The following is an 18997-nucleotide window of genomic DNA, read 5'->3' on the forward strand; positions in this document are numbered from 1 at the left end:
TCCGGGGGTCGGGGCGAGGGGAGCGGGGGGGGTGTACTGGGTTGGGGGGGGGAGGTGTGCGCCTCCGTGTGCCCCGCCTGTGCGCGTGGCCGCGGGTGCGCGTGGCCGGCGGCGCCCGTGGGTGGGAGTGCGGGCCGGGGTGCGCGCATCTGTGTATGCGTGTGTATGGGGTGATGCTCGCCCGTGTGCCTGCCTATGGCGGTGGGGGGGGGTGTAGGGGTGGGGGGGGTGTAGGGGTGGGGGGGGGAGGGTGTAAGGGGTGGGGGGGGTGTAGGGGTGGGGTGTGTGTGTGTGTGTGTGTCTGTCTATAAGTGCGTGCCCGGGACGGGACGGGACGGGACGGGACGGGACGGGACGGGACCCGGTCCCCAGTGTCGCCGCGTCAATCCTTCCCCCCCCCCCCCCCCCCCCCCCCCGCGCCGGCGCTCCGGCCGCTCCTGCCCTTATTTGGGCATTTCGTCCCGTCCAATCAGCGCGGGGGGGCCGGGGCCCGGTCCCGCCCCGCCCGCCCCGCCCGCCCCGCCGCGCCCCGCGCCCCGCGCCCCGCTCCGGTACCGGTTCCGTTCCCCGCTCCCCGCCATGAGCAGCTCCCAGTTCAACAAGGGACCGTCCTACGGTCTCTCCGCCGAGGTCAAGAACAGGGTGAGCCGCAGCGGGGGTCCGGTGCCACCGGGCGAGGGAGAGTCGGGGATCGGGGGGGAACGGGGCCACCGGGCGCTGCGGCTCCCGGTGCTCCCGGTGGCCTTGGAGACCCGGCATCCCGGTGCCTCTGGGGAGTCTCGGTTGCATCCTGGGGTCCTGGAGAGTCGGGGAGTCCCGGTGCACTCCGGGCATGTGGAGCCGGAGGAGTCCCGGTGCCACCGGGCGGACAGTAGAGAAGTCCCAGTGATACAGATCGGGGGGTCCCGGTGCCACCGGCGAGCAGAGAGCCCGGGGTGCCGGGAGGGCAGAGAACCGGGGGGCTGTGGGAAGAGAGGGAGCCGGGAGGATGCGGAACAGGGCATCCCGGGAGGATGGGGAGCCGGGGATGCCGGGCTGGGAGGGGTCCCGGGCGCCGGCTGCCTGGCCCACCCCGGTTCAGTGACTGCTGTCGCCCCCGCCCCCAGCAAACCCCGGGGCACCGTTCCCGTCCGGCTGCACCCGGGGCTGGGGGCGATGGCCCCGACCCCCCGCGGCTCCGGACACCTTTCGCTGCGGCTCCCCGGAGCTTCTCTGCTTTCCGCTTCCCGCAGCTCCGCGTCTTCGGGCAGGTTGCTCCGGCCCGGCCTCGCTGGGGAGGGGGCTGGTGGCCCCGGTGGGACTCGGGCCGGAGCAGCCCCCAGCCCACAGCTGCCCCTCGGATACCCCCGGCCGGGCACCCGCGGGGCACCCTTGGCCACCCAGGCCTCGCACACCCGAGCCACTCGCCCGCCGAGCTGCCACCGAGCCGCCGCGGGGCCGGAAGGGGAAAGGGGAACCGTGTTGGCCCCCCGGCCAGCAGGCAGCTGCCCTGGCTGCCGGCACCCCCTGCCCGGGCAGCTCAGCCCTCCCCTCCCCCACAGTGCCGGAGGGGGCTGGGTGCTGGCGGGCAGCGCTGGGTGCTCGAGGTGCCACCATCGCTGCCTTTGCTGTGCCCCTTGCAGGGGGCTGTGCTGCTGTGGCGGGGGGCTGTGGCACTATGGGCACAGGGGTCCCGCCGGGCTGGGGGCAGCAGAGCGGGCGCAGCAACCCCTTCCCTTGGCTGTGCAGCCCGGGGCTGTGGTTGGGGCTGGGCTCCAGGGACCGCTGCCACCCCGGGCAGCAGCCACAGCGCTGGGCTGTGCCCGGCCCTGGGCGAGCAGAGCTTGAGCTGTGGTCACTGCTGGCCCTGGGGCAGCTGGCCGGTGGCCCTGCGTGGCTGTGCCCTGCCCGGTGACATGGGAGCTGCTGGGATGGGGACGGGACTGGGGCAGGGAGGAGAAGGGGTGATGAGCCACTGCCCGCACCGCTGCCAGGACTCGGCCACGTGTGGCTGCGGGGATGTTGCAGCCGTGGCTGGGGCTGAGCTCCCCTTGCTCAGCCTCGCTGGGGATTTGCATTTCATCACCGGGCAAAGACGGGCCCCTGCTTGCACCTGGGCTGGGCTGCACCAGCGCCGAGCAGGTGGACACGTGCTGGAGCCTCGCTGCTGGGTGCTCTTGGGTGCTTCAGCTTGATTCAGCAAGACTTAAGCCAGTTTAACTGCCCTGTTGTGTCTGCTGGAGGCTGACATCACCGACTGGGAACCAGTTAAACCAGTGGCACTCTCCCAGTCCATGCAAGTCCTTGCAGACTGGGCTGTGGTGGGTTTTGCTCTTGGGCTGGTCCCCTCTGCCCCTGAGAAACCCCGGTGCTTGCCGTGGGGTGGAAAAAGGAACTGGTGCTGACAGCCCACGCTCCAGAAAATCAGCTGGCAGGACAGTGGGAAGCCCCGGCTGGGACTCACATGGTGTGGTGAGCGTGACCCTGCTCAGCTGGACCATCCCTGCGTCCCACACCAGCCAAGCTTGCCCTCTGGGGCCGGGGCTGCAGGACCACAGCTCTGCACAGCCCACAGGCATGGCTGGCATTTCCCCACCACGCAGCGGGGCAAGCCCATGCCCATCCCGGGGTCTCCCCACGTCCAGGACCCTGGGGACTCACAGCCCCAGCATGCACCAGGACCAGGAAGGGACAGGATGGGCTAGTGGTCGGTGGCTGCCTTGTGGCCATCTCCGGGTGCCAGCTGAGCGCAGGAGGGGCCAGTCTGGGGCAGGACAGCACTTGGGGCTTGCGGGGGCTTCCTGCACAGCCCCTTCTTTCCTGCCCCAGGCTGGGGTGCCTTTTCCTTCCCTCATAGGTCAGGGATGAGACGACGCTGCCAGTGATGCTGCTGGCGGTGATGCTGCTGGCGTGGGCAGCTGGTCTCCATTTGGGAGGAGGCGTCCACATTCCTGGCATAGCCGTGGTGACCAAGGAATCTGCGGCCAAGGAATCTGCAGCGTGTGTTTGGCCCCACCGAGGGGAGAGCATCACTGGCTGGGACCCCCAGGGCTCAGTGCTGGGCTCCCATGGGCTCCAGGGGACTGGGATGAACAGGCCCTTGCAGGGTGCATTTCCCCCCAGCCCCCGTGGACAGTTCCTCCTCATCCTCCTGCGAAGGTTCAGAAGCTGCCACGTGTGAGGGGCACTGGGTTCTGTGGGCTCGCGCTGGATCCGGCCACACCAGCACCTGTGTCTGATGGCAGCATCGTGCTCATGCTCCTGGCCCCATTCCCGTGCAAGGGGTGCAGGCAGGGGCACGGGCAGGGGCACAGGCAGGGGCACGGGCAGGGGCACAGGCAGGGGCATGGGCAGGGGCATCCCAGTTGCTCTTGCTCCCCAGATTGTATGTATAGACAGGCTAAAACCAGCTGATGGATGGGGATGTGGGAGCCTGGAGGTGGGGGTATATGTCCTCCCCCGTGATGGAGTCACACTGTGGCTTTACTCCTAGCCATGGCTCTTGTCACCTGCCGCCCCCGGAGGGGTCCCCGTGCACCAGAAAATTGTGGTTGAACGAATAGGGGGCCATCCACGCCGCCCGCCGTGCCTGCCTGGCCTGTTGCACCCACCTCACCACCCCGTTCTCTGGGGCTGGGGGTTCACTCCACCACCCTGCAGAGCCTGGGGACCAGCCTGGCACTGCCAGCGTCCCCAAGGCTTCCCAGGGACGGTGCTTGTGACAGGGCTGCTGTCCCCAGACCTCACTGTGGGTCTGTGTGTGGTGGTGGGGGAGCTGTCCCTCTTAAGGGTTTTGGGGTGTCTGCTGGGGCCGTGCCTGAGCTGCCCCCATGCCGTCTCCCCCAGCTCGCCCAGAAGTACGACCCGCAGAAGGAGGCTGAGCTGCGGACATGGATCGAGAGCGTCACGGGGCAGCAGATCGGGCCCGATTTCCAGAAGGGGCTGAAAGATGGAGTGATCCTCTGCGAGTGAGTCCCGGGCAATGCCAAGTACAGCCCCTTGTCCCTGTTCGGATGGGGAAGGAGGGCACCTGCCTTCCCGGGGACCCCCGCCAGCCCTTGGGGTGGGAAGAGTGGGCTGGGGCCGGCCATGCCCGTGCTGGTGGGACCCCCCCAGCTAATGGCAGTCAGAGGTTTTCTCTGTGGTGCTGCTTGGCTGGAGTCACCCCCAAAGTGCCTGTGCCTGGGGGGAGCCCTGGGGATCAGCCGGGACCTGGGGGTGGGGGGGATCACCTCACGCTTGCAGGGGAGACCTGGGCTGAACCTTCCTGAAAGGGGCCCGTGCCCCACCGCACCAGGGGTCTCTGCCCTGCCATAGCCCCCGCTCCCCCCTGCCTCCCCCCAGGCTCATGAACAAGCTGCAGCCCAACTCGGTGAGGAAGATCAACCGCTCAGCTCAGAACTGGCACCAGGTAGGTGGGGGCAGCCCTGCCTGCGAGCCAGCTGCTGCGGAGCCCCGGCTCCACCTCAGCTCCTCCGCCATCACCCACCGGGGTCTTAACCCTCTCCCCCTGCCCCCAGCTTGAGAACCTCTCCAACTTCATCAAGGCCATGGCCAGCTATGGCATGAACCCCGTGGACCTCTTTGAAGCCAACGACCTCTTTGAGAGCGGGAACCTGACACAGGTGCAGGTGTCGCTGCTGGCACTGGCGGGCATGGTGAGCGTGCAGGGGTGAGCAGCTTGGGAGGGCTCCCCAGCTTGGGGTGGTGCCTGTGGGACCCCACAGCCCCCCCCCCCCCCCCCGCCTGCCCAGGGAGAGGGTGGGAGGTCTGGGACCCCCATCTTTCCTCACTGTTCCTCCCCGGCAGGCCAAGACAAAGGGGATGCAAAGCGGCGTGGACATCGGTGTGAAGTACTCAGAGAAGCAGCAGAGGAACTTTGACGAGGCCAAGATGAAGGCTGGGCAGTGCGTGATTGGGCTGCAGGTGGGCTGCCCTGCGTGTGCCCCCAGGGGCCAGGGTGCTGGGTGAGGGCAGCCCCACTTTTATCAAAACCCCAGCTCCCGTCACAGCCCCAAGCAGGGCTGGGAGGCCCCGAGGCTCAAGGTGCCTCAGATGTCCTCAGGATCTGGGACCATCTCAGTTCCATGTCTGGCACTCAATGGCCAGGAGTCTGGAGAGGCTGCACCCGGGCTGGGTAGGGGAGCACTGGCTGTGCCTCTGGTGAGATGGGGAGGGAGGGGAAGGGGCACGTGTAGGGAAGCACATGGTCCTCACCAGAACCCTTTGTCAGATGGGCACGAACAAGTGTGCCAGCCAGTCCGGCATGACTGCCTATGGCACCAGGAGGCACCTCTATGACCCCAAAAACCAGATCCTGCCACCCATGGACCACTCCACCATCAGCCTCCAGATGGGCACCAACAAGTGTGCCAGCCAGGTGAGCCTCTGTGGCTGTGGTGGGGAGGGATGGTACAGGGTACCATGGCCGAGCTCTGCTCCATCCTGTCCTTCCAGGTGGGCATGACAGCTCCGGGCACCAGGAGACACATCTACGATGCCAAGATGGGGACAGAGAAGTGCGACAACTCCTCCATGTCACTGCAGATGGGCTCCAACCAGGGTGCCAACCAGAGCGGTCAGGTCTTCGGCCTCGGTCGCCAGATCTATGACCCCAAGTACTGCCCGCAGGGCAGCCAGGGCGAGGTGGCCAATGCCACGTGTGACCAGAGTGGGGACCCCCCAGGGTATCACTACTACTGTGAGGAGGAGGAGAGCTACTGAGCGGGACATTGCCCAGCCCCGTCTCACAGCATCTCATGTACAGACCCAGCGACATTCCAGCCTCTACTGTCATCATTCCTTCTTTTTAAACTTTTTTTTTTTTAATTATGAAATGAATCTATTTTTCTGAGCAAGGAAATAAAGACCTCATTTCTAGAGAAGAGACTGCCCAATTCCCACAGCCCATGGGAGCCCTGAGGCCCTGGCACAGCCCTAGTGTTTGCAGCACGAAGGTAGCAGATGGTCCAGCACCGAGGAGCAGCATCTCCTCTTGCACAGCCACGCAGATGCGTTCCCACCCGGCGCCCACCACCCCATCCCTGTGATGCTCTGCTGTGGCAGTGCCTGGATCCCTCAGCAAGGAGTCGGGGGCAGCTGCTTCTCGTCCCTGTGCTGGCAGGACCTGGCTCAGCCCTGCAGAGGAAAGGGGGGGTCAGGTTGGTGGGAGCATGGCTGGGAGAGACCCCCAGGCACAGGGGGAGCCCAGGGGGTAACCCAGGGCACTGTGGGGCCTTGGCCTGGGGATGGGTAGTGTGCATGCGAGTGTGTGCATGTGTGTGCACCACCAGCAGCCTTGCACTCTTACATGTTCCCTAAAAGCAAAGCTGAAAATGTGTTTGGGGGTGGTTTTTTTTGGTTTTTTTTTTCCCCCCCCCAGAAATTGTAGGGACCAAGTTTCCAAGGCCCTGGTGGTGGTCACAGGGCTGGGCTGGGAACTGGCACACCCGGCTACAGCTCCCAAAGCCACAGTAATCCACTCGCTGGGCAGGCTGGAGCCAAGGCTGGCTCCAAGGGCCGCATCCTGCGCCGCAGGGCGATGCCCCGGTGTGGGCAGCTGCCAGGGCAGCGCCGGTGCATGGTGCAGCCCATTGCTGTGCCCCTTGGCTGCTTGTCCTCCTGGGGGGCGTTTAATGCAGATGCTCTTATATTGAAACCTTTTTTTGTTGTTGTTTTTTTAAAAATACCTTTTTAACTTAAGCAGGAGATGGTTTCTGGTGCAAGCTCCTCGTGTTGGTGCTGCGATCCATGGGGCAGAGTCGCTGCGTGTCCCTGCGGGGCCAAGCCAGAGCCGGGACCCAGCTGTGGGGTTCACGGTGCCACCGTGTGCTGGTCCCAAGCGTGGGCGATAGAAGGTTCCCGAAGGATGTGCCATCCCGCGACACAGGGCTGGGCGCTGCCGTTAAACACGGGGCAGCCAGACCCTGCTGGCGTGAGCTCAGGACCCCCCATCGCCCTGAGCGCGGCCGAGGGACCTGCAGGACCCAAACCGCAGTGGGTCCCCCGGGAGCCCCCAGGACCGTGCCCAGCGGTGGCCCTGGGTGCTGCCCACAGTGGCTCGGTGGTCTCAGCCCTCGGGACCCTCCTGGGGCCAGCTCTGCCCCCCAGCCCCGCGGTGCCACCCCGGTGTCTCCCACCTCGAGGCTGCCACAGCCCCGGGGACCCTGATGGGGAAGGGTCTGTCCCTCGGGGGTCAGGCGAGGGGAGACGCAGGGTGGGTGCGCCCCCTGCCCCGGGTGGCCCCGTCCCCCCAGGGGGTCTCAGCGCCCCCCCCGCCAGATTGCAGCGCCTATGGGGGGGCTCCCGCTGCCCCGTGGGGCGCCCACCCCAAGGGCTCGGGGGGGAACGGGGACGACGAGGATGGACCCCTACCCCTCGCACACCCCTTGCCCCCTCCTTTAACAGCCGTTTCCCATGACGTCACGCCCGTGGCTACTTTGTAGCGCGGGGAGGGCGGGACCTCTTAAAGGGGCCGCTCGGTGGCAGCGTGAGCAGGTAAGGGGGGTCCCGGGCCGGGGGCTGCTGCGGGTGGGGGAGCTGTACCACCGGCTGCGTTCTCCCAGCGCTGCCCGTGTGCCCCCCCCCCCCACTGTCCTCATCACCCCCCAGGGCTGTCCCCGTGTCCCCATCACCACCCCGGGGCTGTCAGTACCCGCCCCGGGACTGTCCCCATGTCCCCAACATCCCCCCGGGGCTTCCCCCAGCATCCCCCCGGGCTGCACCCATGTCGCCGCGGGCAGCCCCCATACCCCCCCGGGTCTGTTGGTGGGAGCGTGGCTCCGCGCCCCCCCGCGGTGCCGTTTCTGTTGCTGTCGCTGGGGGGCGCTGCGCCCTACGCCACCGCGCCCAGGTGTTCCCAGTGCTGCTGCGGGTGAGGGAGCTGGAGGATCCCGAGGGAATTCCAGGTGGAAACAGGGACCCAGGACCGGCGACTGCAGAGGGGACCTCGCAGGGGCCCCGGAGTGGGACCTGTGGTTGGGGGACACGGGGTGGCGTTGGCGCTGCTGGGACGCGGGGACCTGCACGGCAGGACCGAGCTACCGGGGGAAGCGGCGGCTGCAGCCGCGGGGCCGGGGCAGGGTCCGGATCCGGGGCAGGGGTCCCGGGCAGGGTCCGGGGCAGGGGCAGGGTCCAGGGCAGGGGTCCGGGGCAGGGTCTGGGTCCAGGGCAGGGGTCCCGGGCGGGGTCCGGGTCCAGGGCAGAGGTCCGGGGCAGTGTCCGGGTCCGGGGTCCCGGGCAGGGTCCAGATCCAGGGCAGAGGTCCGGGGCAGGGGTCCCGGCCAGGGTCCGGGGCTGGCTCCAGGTCCATGTCCGGGGTAGGGTCCGGGTCCGGGGCTCCAGCACACCCCCGGCCGGTGCTGGGCGCCCACCGGGCACCCTGGAGGTGCTGGGGCCACAGCTCCTTCACCGGCTGCTTTCCGAGGCACAACATCCACTTGGATCACCTCAGCATCGACCAAAACATGGCACTCCAGCAACTGCTGGCACACCCAGGGACTAATCAAGCTTTGAATTAATCAAATGGAACATTAAAAATGTATTTCTGAACACAAGGGTGAGCGGACAGATAGCTCAGAGACGGGTATAATGGGCTGACCCCAGGCTTTTCCACAGGGAAGATGCAGGAGCCAGGGCTAGTCAGGTGCATCAGGTATTTATACAGCTACTCTAGGGGACTAGGGCAGTCTCATCTTTCTGCAATGAGCAATTTTGTCCCCTTTCCTTGACCAGCTGAAGAAGCTCTTAGCACTTACTCTTTTTCTCACCTCCGGTACCAGGCCACATGTCTCTAATCATGAGCACAGCTGGAGTTTACCCCTCCTCATCTTCAAGGCTCCTGCTCCATCCCCAGTTTAATTCAATTAATCCCCAGAAGTCACAATAAATGCTTTTGGGAGATAGCTGTGCATGTATGGTATGAGCAGGTAAAAGGGCTTGCCCTGAGTGGGTCTGACTTTAATCCACCCCAATAATTCAGACCTCAGCCTTTGTTCAAGGCATCGGCACCAGGTTTTCCAGCCAGCTACAAGGAACACCTCCCTGGTGTAAAGGTTTGCTGTCAGGGAGCAAGAAAAGCCAGCTCATCAGCACTTGGAAACTTGCTGCCCCAGGGCCTTATTGCCAGAGGGAAAACAAATTTGGAGGTACATAAATTTCAGACTAAAAACTACTGCTGGGGGCTATAGCAGGGATTTATCCCAGAGAGCTCTGTAAGACTGCAGTTGAAAACTGAGGACAGAAGGAAGCAGCGTGCTCAGGTCCAACTCCCAACAAGTGAAGCTTCTGAATCCATAGTCCTCACACATTTCCCACACATTTACTGGTAAACCATCAGGCAAATAATCCAGGCAGGACAGTTACAGGCTTGTTTTTATTAAAAGACTTCTTCAGAAAAGATATTTTAGTACAAAAAAAAGTTTAAAATACACAAACTACAGTTGCTTTTTTTTCCAGCATCAACATTTATAAATTACACCACATTGTTATTAACACTGCATTTAAATATGGGAACAAATTAAACCAGAAAATTCACTGACAAGATCCAACATCCTACAAATGACTATTTACAATATTTAGCACAGTAGTCAATATGACTTCAATAGGGCAGGATGCTTGGGAAGCCCCAAGACGGCAGCTTGGCCCGTAACAGTTTTTGGGGACCTGCTTTGCCCACCTTTCCCCAGCCACCCACCCCAAAGGCAGAGGCAATGCTGTACATCAGGGTATGTACCTGACAAGGCGGTGTGGCTCTGGCAGAGAAACCCTGTTGTCCCCTGGCCCTTCAGAGCAAGTTTTGGGGCAAATGTGCAGGATGGTACCATTCCCACTGCCAAGTATGTGGAGTCTGCTGGAAGAAGGCAGCCCCCAGGCCGGAGGGGGATTTATAGCAGGGCTGGTCCTGCCCAGGGACAGTCACTGCTCTGTACCTGTGCTGTCCTAGTGCTCATCCCAACCACCCTGGTAGGCTCCAGGTGGAGCTTGAGACCCAGCAGCCCTCCAGGATCTGGCCCTTGTGCCACCCTGCAGGATCCCACCCACCCATCATCTCCTGGAGCTGGCAGTGGTTTCCCCAGCTCCTGGCAAATTCCAGTACAGCCAGGAAGGGCTTCGAAGCCGTGGGGGCCAGGGAAGCCAAGTAAGTCCGAGGTCCCCGCCTGCACAGGGTGTCCTTCAGCTTTCCCACCAAAACCTCCGTTCTCAGTGGGTTGAAGTCACCAGAGCAGGGGCTGCACAGATGGAGCTGCCCGAGGCTCGCTGCTCCACAGCCCCAGCAGGGGAAGGGTACACAGGACATCATTTGGGAACAGTGAAAGACAGGATACAGCAAGGCTCCCCTTCCCCCCCCAGCCCATCAAAACCAGCACAGAAGTGTTCAGACAGGACAGAAAGCACCAGACAACTTGAACTTGCCACAGCAGCACGTGGCAGGTTGGAAGACCCTTGTGCATGCTCGGGAGCTAGATCTCCCTGGTGGTGGCTCCTCTTCTGGTTCAGGAGCTCCCCATCCAAGGGTTTCAGCAATAAGGAGCTGTTTTTACTTATAGGGAAGAGCTGTGTCATGCCACTAAAGGGCTGCTAACCAAGGGAAACTCTCCTCCAGGGACTTCCCAGGGAGGGTGGGTTTGTTTTTTCTGTAAACACAAATTGAGGGAGCTCAGGTCTGCACTCCACAGAGAAGGTCAAGTCTCAAGTGGAAGCTTTAGGGCTCTGCTTCCAGTGCTGCAGGTTGAATTTTCATGGTGGTTGACTTCAGCGGGTAATACCTGCCTTTCCATGTCTTCCAGAAGATGCCCTGCTTGCGCTCGTGCCTCTGCCGGGGGATAGAGCGAAAGTACTTCCCATTGAGGTTGGCATGGCCACAGGTGCTGAACCACCAGCCACCTAGCAAGGCAATGAGAGGCAGGGTTAGCCCACAGCACTTCCCAACAGAAAACAAACCCAGGTTCAAGGCAGCTGCTGCCCCTCATTTCCCCCAGTCTTCCAGGGCTTTGGCACCTTACAAGACCACCTCATACACACCCGAGGGGTCCCACGCACTGGGAAACCTTGGCACAGATCCCATCTGACTTCAAGATGCATCTGCAAATCCCTGCTGCTTTCTTGTGTTCAAAACCCCCTAAACCCTTCAGCAGCCCCATCCCAGGCCTGGGGACCAGCCTCTGCTTTGCTGGAAAGGTTTCCAAGCAAGGTGGCAGCCAGCAAAGCTGTTAGACAGATGTTTGGGGCAAAGACCTGAATCATGAGCCCCTCCTGCTTTCAGCTTCCCATCCCCCACACCACTCCTCCCAAGGACACACCTTTCCCAGGAAAGCAGAGGACAAGCCAGGCTAAAGACCACAGGGGTCTAATCCCACAGGGTCAGCATCCCGCTCACGCCCATCACCGGAGAGCAGAAGCCTGAATGGAGAGTGCACGCCACTGGGAAGGAAGAGCTCATACCAACCTGAGAGGTGTTTGGCACAGTTTGTGTCAGCTTTGAGATCGTGGTCACGATCCCGAGTGGAGAAGGGCAGCTGCCTGAAATCCCCGATGGCATTTTCCAGCTCTCCGGACAGGGGTCCCAGCAGGTTGAGCGTGTAGGCTGTGCTCTCACCGCCAAGGCTGAAGACAAACTGAACCACCTGGGAATTTCCCTCCCAGTCTTCCAGCTCAATCAGGAGGTTGTATCTTCCCTCTTGGACGAGGTGATGTATCTTGTCCAGGCCCAGCCAGAAGTCACCTGAAACAGGACACATTGCTTTGGCTGCAGGGACACAAACACGCTGTGCAAAACAAACATGTGAACAGGCTCCAGAGACAAACAGGGACAACCCAGGACACCACTGCATTTGGATCACTGGCACCTGCGGGACAAGTCAGGAAGAACAAGGACTCTTCCTCTGCAAGGAATGCCCCCCCCTCCCCTCAGCAGAGGCCTCCAGGAGCCAGCAAGGTGGAATAACTTATGCAAAGGTATCACTTACCCCATGATAAGATAGACACTGTCATCCACCTACCTCTAAGGTCTCCAAAGCCATCCCTGTAAGCATCCCAAAGCTGGTCAAAGTCCACAGAGCCATCCATGCGCCTCTGGATCACTGTCCAGCCACCTTCTGCGGGCAGGGAAAAACACAGTTATGGGGGAATTACCATCTGCAAGACCACCACGCAAAGTGCTGCAGGACATCTCCACTGCTTTACCTGCCGTCATGTCACAGTAGACTTTGAAGGGCCGAGACCCCACAGGCTGCACCTGGAAAACGCCACTGCTTTGCTGCCCGGCCAGGAAGAGCTGGTGGCAATCCTCTGGGAGCTCTGCAGGGGAAGGAAACAGCGCTGGATTGAGGATGGCCCCGAGTCCCACTTTCTCGGCAGGTTGCTCCTACCACAGCACTTGCAGCCCTGGCCACAAGCCCAGCCAGCTGTGCACAGCGGTGGCCGTGGCTCTGGCCACACGCTAGAGATGACAGCCTCCAACTTCAGCATCTTTAAACACTGTGACCCCGTATCTTCCCATTTATCCAAACACAGCTCCTTGGGCTTCCATCCAAGGCAGAAGCCAGGCGCTGGGCCAGGCTGGGATGACCTAGGCTGGAGAGCATGGCTCCTCATTGAGGAGACCCAGGGAGTTCCTAGCTCACTCCATGTCCACAGCAGGCAGGAGCAGCCCGTTTGGTGTGGGATAACGCCAGAGGCAAGGCAGGGCGAAGCATCCCCACCCCACCCCGAGGCTGAAGCAGCCTCAAAGGGCCTCTCACAGGCAGAAAGAACCTCCCCAGGTCCCGATGTCAGAAAGATGCCTGAGCATCCAGCACACTACTCCTGCTCCTGGCAACTGTGGTGGCCCCAGCCAGACACCAGCCTGCTGGGCAACCTGCCACCAGCAGGCACTGGGCCAGCCTGGGGTGACCCTTTTGCCCAAGGTGCACCAACCGGGGCAGGGAAGGGGTGGGTGGACCCCAGGGAGACTCAGCTCATTGCACAAGTGGATTGCCAGGGGTGAGGCCGCCCCCCCAGCTTGTCCCCCTCCATCCCCATGCTGGCCAGGCTCCCACCTCTCCTTCTGCCCCTGCAAGGACTTTGCCCGGAGCTGCCAGCAAAGCACCATTTCAACAGCGCTGATAAAAGTCCATCCAGGAACCACCACCCGCAGCAGCCAAGAAGAGACTGGGTGGGGTGGTGGGGGGGTGGCAGGGGGGAACCTGTTACAAAACCCAAGTCAAAAGGCTGCAGGGGGATGTGCAGGGACTGCAGCCCCCAGGCTGTCGGCACAGTCAAGGGGCTCTTTGTCAGCCAGGACAGGTGCCCCCGTCACCCCCAGACAAAGAGGGTCTGTTCTCCCCACACGAGGGTGGGATGGATTTTGGTGGCTCACAGCTGCTGCCAGCATGACCCCAAGACAGACAGGAAAAGAAACCTGAAGACAAGCCCCAGGCTGTGCTGGGGTGCTGGCTGCCCATGCAGCCCCCCATGGGGTCACCCCTGCCATAGCCATCCCCAGGGTCAGGGCTGGCACCATGATCCGGGGTGGCAGCGGGGAGAGGGGCCTCCCCCACAGCCACGGGACTTCATGTTGGGACAGGAGGGGGAAAATGGGGCTTTTGAGCTGCTGAGGGCAAGAGCAGCCCCCACGGGGCATTGTCCCCATCCTTGCTGGGTGCCTGGATAGCCCCGATGCTGTGTTAGGGCAGAGCAGAGCCACAACTGGAGGAAAGGTCAGCATAGGGAGACCGAGAGGATGGCAAAGTGACACCTGCCACCACCTTTCACCTGCTCCCCCTCCTCAGCACAGGCAGCCTCTCCCCCACTGCCTGCAGTGGGACAGCCCCACCATCAGAAGCACACAAAGCCGCCCAGCGTGGCGGGGAGGTCAAGTGTATCCCTGATATCCCCACTTCCTAGGTGAACACAGCCAGGGAAGCCAAACGGGGCTCAGGGGAAGGAAAAGCCCCAGCACCAGCCCCCCGGAGGTGCCACAGGCTGCTGGGCTTGCCTGACCCGGCAGAGCCCCCCACCTCCTCTCCCACTATCTCCCAGCATCAGCATAGGGAGATGCCCAGTGGCCCCAGTGTGCACAAGTCAACCCCATCCCTGTCTTTTTTGCTTTTGTTTTTGTTTTTTGTTTTGTTTTTTTCTGGGCCCTGGCCACACTCATTGCACCCAGATCTCTTCTGTTTTCCCTGGTGCAACAGGGACTTTCAAGCAGCTGGATGAGATGCAGCTGCTTGAACAGCCTCAGCTCAATCTTTGTCTTTGAGGAACAGGCTTGTTAGTTCCAGTTAATGTTGCACATCCGTATGGCACCAGAACAACAAGACCTCCTGGCTGTTCTGGATGTTTTTCTTTCCCTCCCCCTTTATTTAGCCAAACAAGACAGAAGAATCAACAAGGCTGGCTGGAGCTGCCCCGGGCATGGCATCGTATTTACCCAACAGGATCTCCAGGCATGAGGGTAGGTCACCAACCTGGGATAAACACCCTTCCCTGCAGAGAGCAGGGCATGCCTGGAGCTGTTTGCATCGCCTCCCCCTCACCCTCCCCAACCCAATTATTTTGGAGTCCCAGCGCTACAGGGAGAGAGCAAGCAGGGCTCTACCTTTCCCCTACTCGGCCAGCTGCCAGAAAGCACAGGCTCTGCCTAAAGACGTGATCCTCTTTCTGCAAGCGATTAAACCTTTCACTCTCCAGGCTGCTTCAAGCCTTCAACTTTCACATGCTTGGCCTCGTGCCATCTCCAGCCTTAAAAAAAAAACCCCACTTGTGTTCACTGGATGCAAATAAAAGGGTCTTTCTGAAAGGGCTGCTGGTGGAGTTCATAGCTCTTCCCTGGGGCTGTGCCAGCACTCTGGCTCTGCCCGACAATACACAGGGAGCCGCCGGCACAAGCCTTCCCCGCGCTCGGAAGCAGCCACAAGCCTCCCCAGGCAGAAGGCACAGGGCTGGCCCACCAGCTACAACATGCTGTTAAGATTTGCCAGAAAACTCACTCGACTTGCTAATGAGAGGAAGCCAATTTGTTTTCTGTCAGTGATATCAACATCAGGGATCAGGCAAGAGAAGGGGGGGCTCATGGCTCAGCCAGGTGGGAGGGAGTCAGGATGCCAGGGATGCTCAGGGTCTCTCCATCAGGGACAGCATGGCACAAGAAGGTGCTGAGCTCTCACACACCCTACATCACAGCATGCCAGGGGCTGTGGGCCCTTGTTGCCTCCCACCGTGCTTCACAAGGGTTGCTGCACCCAGCACTCATCAGCCAGCAGAGAGCCAACAGCACACCCTACCTCTGCCACCAGTAAGTAGCAGAGACCTGAACCCTGCACTCCAGTTTCAGCACAGCCCGAGAGCTAAGCAGGGGCCTTGGACTAGAGGACCTTTGAAGGTCCCTTCCGACCCAAATGATTCTAAGATTCTATAACACACTGCTGAGGGCAAGTCACAAAGAGCTGGGAAAAAACGTGGGGGAAAGATTCCAAGAGTTTTCTGGCTGGCTAGTGCTGCTCTGACCAAGGGAGACTTCACGTAGCCCCACTGTGGGCTGACCAGTGCACAAGAAGGGTAGTTTAGAGCCCTGCATCCCATCTCTCTCCTTGTCCACACCAATTTCTGCAGCTCTTTGTTCTGCCCACCCAGCTTTCAGGCACACCAGTGACAGCTTCCAGGCTCCACATACAAATTACCATGTGTTTTCCTACAGCTATCCCTGCATTAAGCCCTGGGCAGGATTCCCCCATGCATCCTCACCCTGCCTGGTTTCTGTTTGGCTCACAGCAGACATCCTCAGACAGCTGCACAGACAGAGCCAGCACCACAATTCAGTTGACATGAGAGCAGCTGCTCCCAGCCAGCAAATCCTGCTGGGACACCAGTTCCTGTTGAGGAGGGAGGCTGCATGATGCAGCACAGCTGGGGACCCCTGCTCTGCTGCCCTTCGCTCTGCAGGAGCTCCTCCAGCCCCCTTGCCAGCAGAGAGGATGCTCCAGGCAGAGCCAGGAGCTCCAGATGCAGGGTCCACTCACCCACTCCAGTGCACATTTCCCAGGGCTGTGAGTGCCCGGTGCCTCTGCTGCCCAGGCATTCGTGCAGCTCAGCACCTTCTGCTAAGGATAGCATGAGCTGAGGCACTTGTCTTTCATGTAAGAGCCTTAAATATGAGCCAAGGGAGATGGATGCACAAGGATCCAGCTCTCCTCTCATGATCCAGGGCTCCCTAACCCTCCCCTCCACCAGCAGACAGCAGACCCTGACTGGTGAAGCGAGAGCAGGTGAACAGAGTAACTCCGAGGAGCACAGATCCTCCTTTCCTGCCTGCATTCACCCCCCCACTTGCCAATCCTCTTTGACTAATACCTGTCAGCAGTGTTTGTCCGCTCCTGACTGCATTCTTAATGTCAGGCAGAAAAATTCTTCTTAAATCCTTGAATTCCTGCTGAGTATCCCACCCGTGCTCCAGATACCCTCAGTCTGGCCAAACTCCTAAGCTCCAGTTCTGCAAGCAAATCTCACATCCTGACTCAGGACAACTGTATCTTTTGTTTTCAAGCACTTGCAGCTGCTACAGGTTTGCTCTGGCACAGAGGCATGGGGCAGCACGGCTTGATACTCACTCTGCATCGACACAGGTTCCCCGCTAGCATTCCGACTCTGGTTGGTGAGGCTGTGACTCTTCAGGTTTATCTTCCACTTTGGAGACTGTGTTTTGTTGTCCTTCAGGTGCAAGGGGATCAGTAGATTGACCTGAAAGAACAGTTTTATCTTGGCTCATTTTCAGTGCTGTTACGAGGGGAGCTGGTCAGCCAAGCTGCTGCTCGCTCCCCCATGACCAGAGCTGGGGCTGAACTTCCCCCGAAACCTCGAGGAGCAGGAAATATGTGAGGCTGGCAAAGCCAGAAGTGATTGCGGCTTTTCACACCCATGCTAACGAGTTTAGTCTGCAGATAAACTCAAAGGAAAGAGCCAGGGAGGCTCTGCTCCCACACACCAGTTCTTACTCCTCTGTGCAAATCTTTGGGAAGCTTTGCCATTTGCTACCCTCACACCAATGCTGCAGCACAGGGACCGGGGCCATGGGCTCCATAGGGTCCCCAAGGCCAAGCAGCAGCAGCAAAGCCACTTCTGTCACCAGAGTGCTGGGCTGCGGGAAGGTTCACACTGGGGTCCCCACAGCACGGGGGACCGGGCTGTGCCTCCCAGCCACAGGGCAGGAGGAGAGCTCACCTTGCTCTGCAGGCTTTTGATCTGCAGATTCTGCTTGTCCAGCTTGTACTGCTGCTGCTTGATCTTCTGCAGGAGCTCCTCGATCCTCAGGTTCTGTGCATCCATCAGGGACTGCGGGCGGGGAGGGGGGGGAGCCCGGTGAACCTCGCTGCAGCGGGCAGAGCCGGGGGGACCGGGACCCTCGGCGGGGCTGGGGCAGTGAGTGCTCCCAGAGCCCCCCGAACCACCGGGTCCCTCCAGCGCCTTCCCAAGGCCGACCCCCACCCACTGCTCCGAGTGTCCCCCTATCCCTCCAGGTGTCCACCGCCCCCCAGCCGCTCCCGTCGCCCCAGGACGGTCGGGACCCGCCTCGTTCTCCCCGCAGCCGCTGCGGGACCCTCGGCGGGGCTGGGGCAGCGAGGGCGCCCCCCGAACCACCGGGTCCCTCCACCGCCTTCCTGAGGCCGACCCCCACGCACCCCTCCGGGTGCCGCAAGCTCTCGCCCCCTCCCGTCGCCCCGGGACGGTCGGGACCTCCGTCGCTCTCCCCGCGGCCGCTGCGGGGATGCGGGACCGGGGCAGCGAGTGCGCCCGGCGCCCCCTGGACCACCGGGTCCCTGCAGCGCTTTCCTGAAGCCGACCCCCACCCACCCCTCCGGGTGCCGCAAGCTCTCTCCCCCTCCCAGCCGCTCCCGTCGCTCTCCCCGCGGGGATGCGGGACCCCCGCTCCCCCTCACCTGCAGCGCTCCCAGGTCCTTGGCGCTCTGGTTGCCGGGCGGCCGCGCCTGCAGCGCCTGCCGGACGCGCCCCTCCAGCTGCTCCAGCCGGCCCTGGATGGCGGCTTTGTCGGCCGCCACCTCCTCCAGGCGCTGCCGCAGGGCCTCAGAGAGGTTGAGGAGCTGCCGGCCGCGGCCCTCCAGCTCCCGCACGCTGGCCCGCAGCCGCTCGCCCCGCTCCTGCGCCTCCCGCGCCTGCCGCAGCAGCCGCCCCATGGAGCTGTTGTGGGCGCTCAGGCGGCTGCCCAGCTCCCGCATCTGCCCCTTGGTGCGGTCCACGTGCTCCTTGAGCCCGTGGCCCAGCTGCAGGAGCCCGTGCGCGATCACGTTCACCTCGTCCCAGGAGGCGAACTGCGCCCGCCGCTCCTTGCTGCCCGCCGCCGCCCGCCGCTCGGCCCCCGCCCGCCCCGGTGCCGGTCCCTGCCCCGCCGCCGGTCCCGGAGCCGCGGCCACCCCCGCGGCGGCGGCGCACAGCACCAGCGCTGCCCCGGCGAGCTGCATGGCTGCCCGGCCGCTCCCAGTGCGCGCCCCGCCGCCGCGCCCCCGCTTATATCGCACCGCGGGGGGAGGGACCCGCCCAGGCCCCGCCCCGCCGCCCGGCCCCGCCGCTTTGTTCGCCCGCCCCCGCCGGCCCCGGGCTCCGGCCGCCGCGCCCGGGGGAGCCTCGGTCCCTGCCGCTGAGCCCTGCCCGCGCCTGCCCTCGGATCCTGTCTCATCCCTGTCCCCAGTCCCATCCCCCTCCCTGTCCCCATTCCCATGCCTGCCCCCATACCCCTCCCAAGCCTACCCCCATCCCAATCCCCATCCCCAACCCAATCTCTGTCCCCGTTTCCATCCCAATCCCACCCCCATCCCCAATCCCAATCTCTGTCCCCATCCCAATCCCCATCCCCATTCTGATCCCAATCTCTGTCCCCATCCCCATCCCAATCCCACCCCCATCCCCATCCCAATCTCTGTCCCGACTCCCATCCCCATCCCAATCTCTGTCCCCATCCCAATCCCACCCCCATCCCCATCCCCATCCCAATCTCTGTCTCGATTCCCATCCCAATCCCTGTCCCGAT

General features: G+C 62.3%; 2 protein-coding genes across 2 annotated transcripts; one reads left to right on the forward strand and one right to left on the reverse strand.

The window, feature by feature from the left end:
* The first annotated feature begins 524 nt into the window (after positions 1 to 524).
* Positions 525 to 5864, forward strand: CNN2 (calponin 2). Its single transcript, XM_037384563.1, has 7 exons — positions 525 to 642; positions 3826 to 3947; positions 4324 to 4390; positions 4500 to 4637; positions 4789 to 4905; positions 5213 to 5359; positions 5437 to 5864. The coding sequence occupies exons 1-7, from the start codon at positions 580 to 582 to the stop codon at positions 5701 to 5703; spliced, it is 921 nt and encodes a 306-aa protein (XP_037240460.1). The 5' UTR covers positions 525 to 579; the 3' UTR covers positions 5704 to 5864.
* Positions 5865 to 9353: 3489 nt separating this feature from the next.
* Positions 9354 to 18434, reverse strand: ANGPTL4 (angiopoietin like 4). Its single transcript, XM_037384499.1, has 7 exons — positions 17892 to 18434; positions 17176 to 17286; positions 16566 to 16695; positions 12163 to 12276; positions 11979 to 12074; positions 11426 to 11701; positions 9354 to 10863 (listed from the first exon to the last, which is right to left on the reverse strand). The coding sequence occupies exons 1-7, from the start codon at positions 18429 to 18431 to the stop codon at positions 10682 to 10684; spliced, it is 1449 nt and encodes a 482-aa protein (XP_037240396.1). The 5' UTR covers positions 18432 to 18434; the 3' UTR covers positions 9354 to 10681.
* Between the last annotated feature and the right edge of the window lie 563 nt (positions 18435 to 18997).

The sequence above is a fragment of the Falco rusticolus genome, chromosome 4 (assembly GCF_015220075.1).
Source record: "Falco rusticolus isolate bFalRus1 chromosome 4, bFalRus1.pri, whole genome shotgun sequence".
Classification (NCBI taxonomy): Eukaryota; Metazoa; Chordata; class Aves; order Falconiformes; family Falconidae; genus Falco; species Falco rusticolus.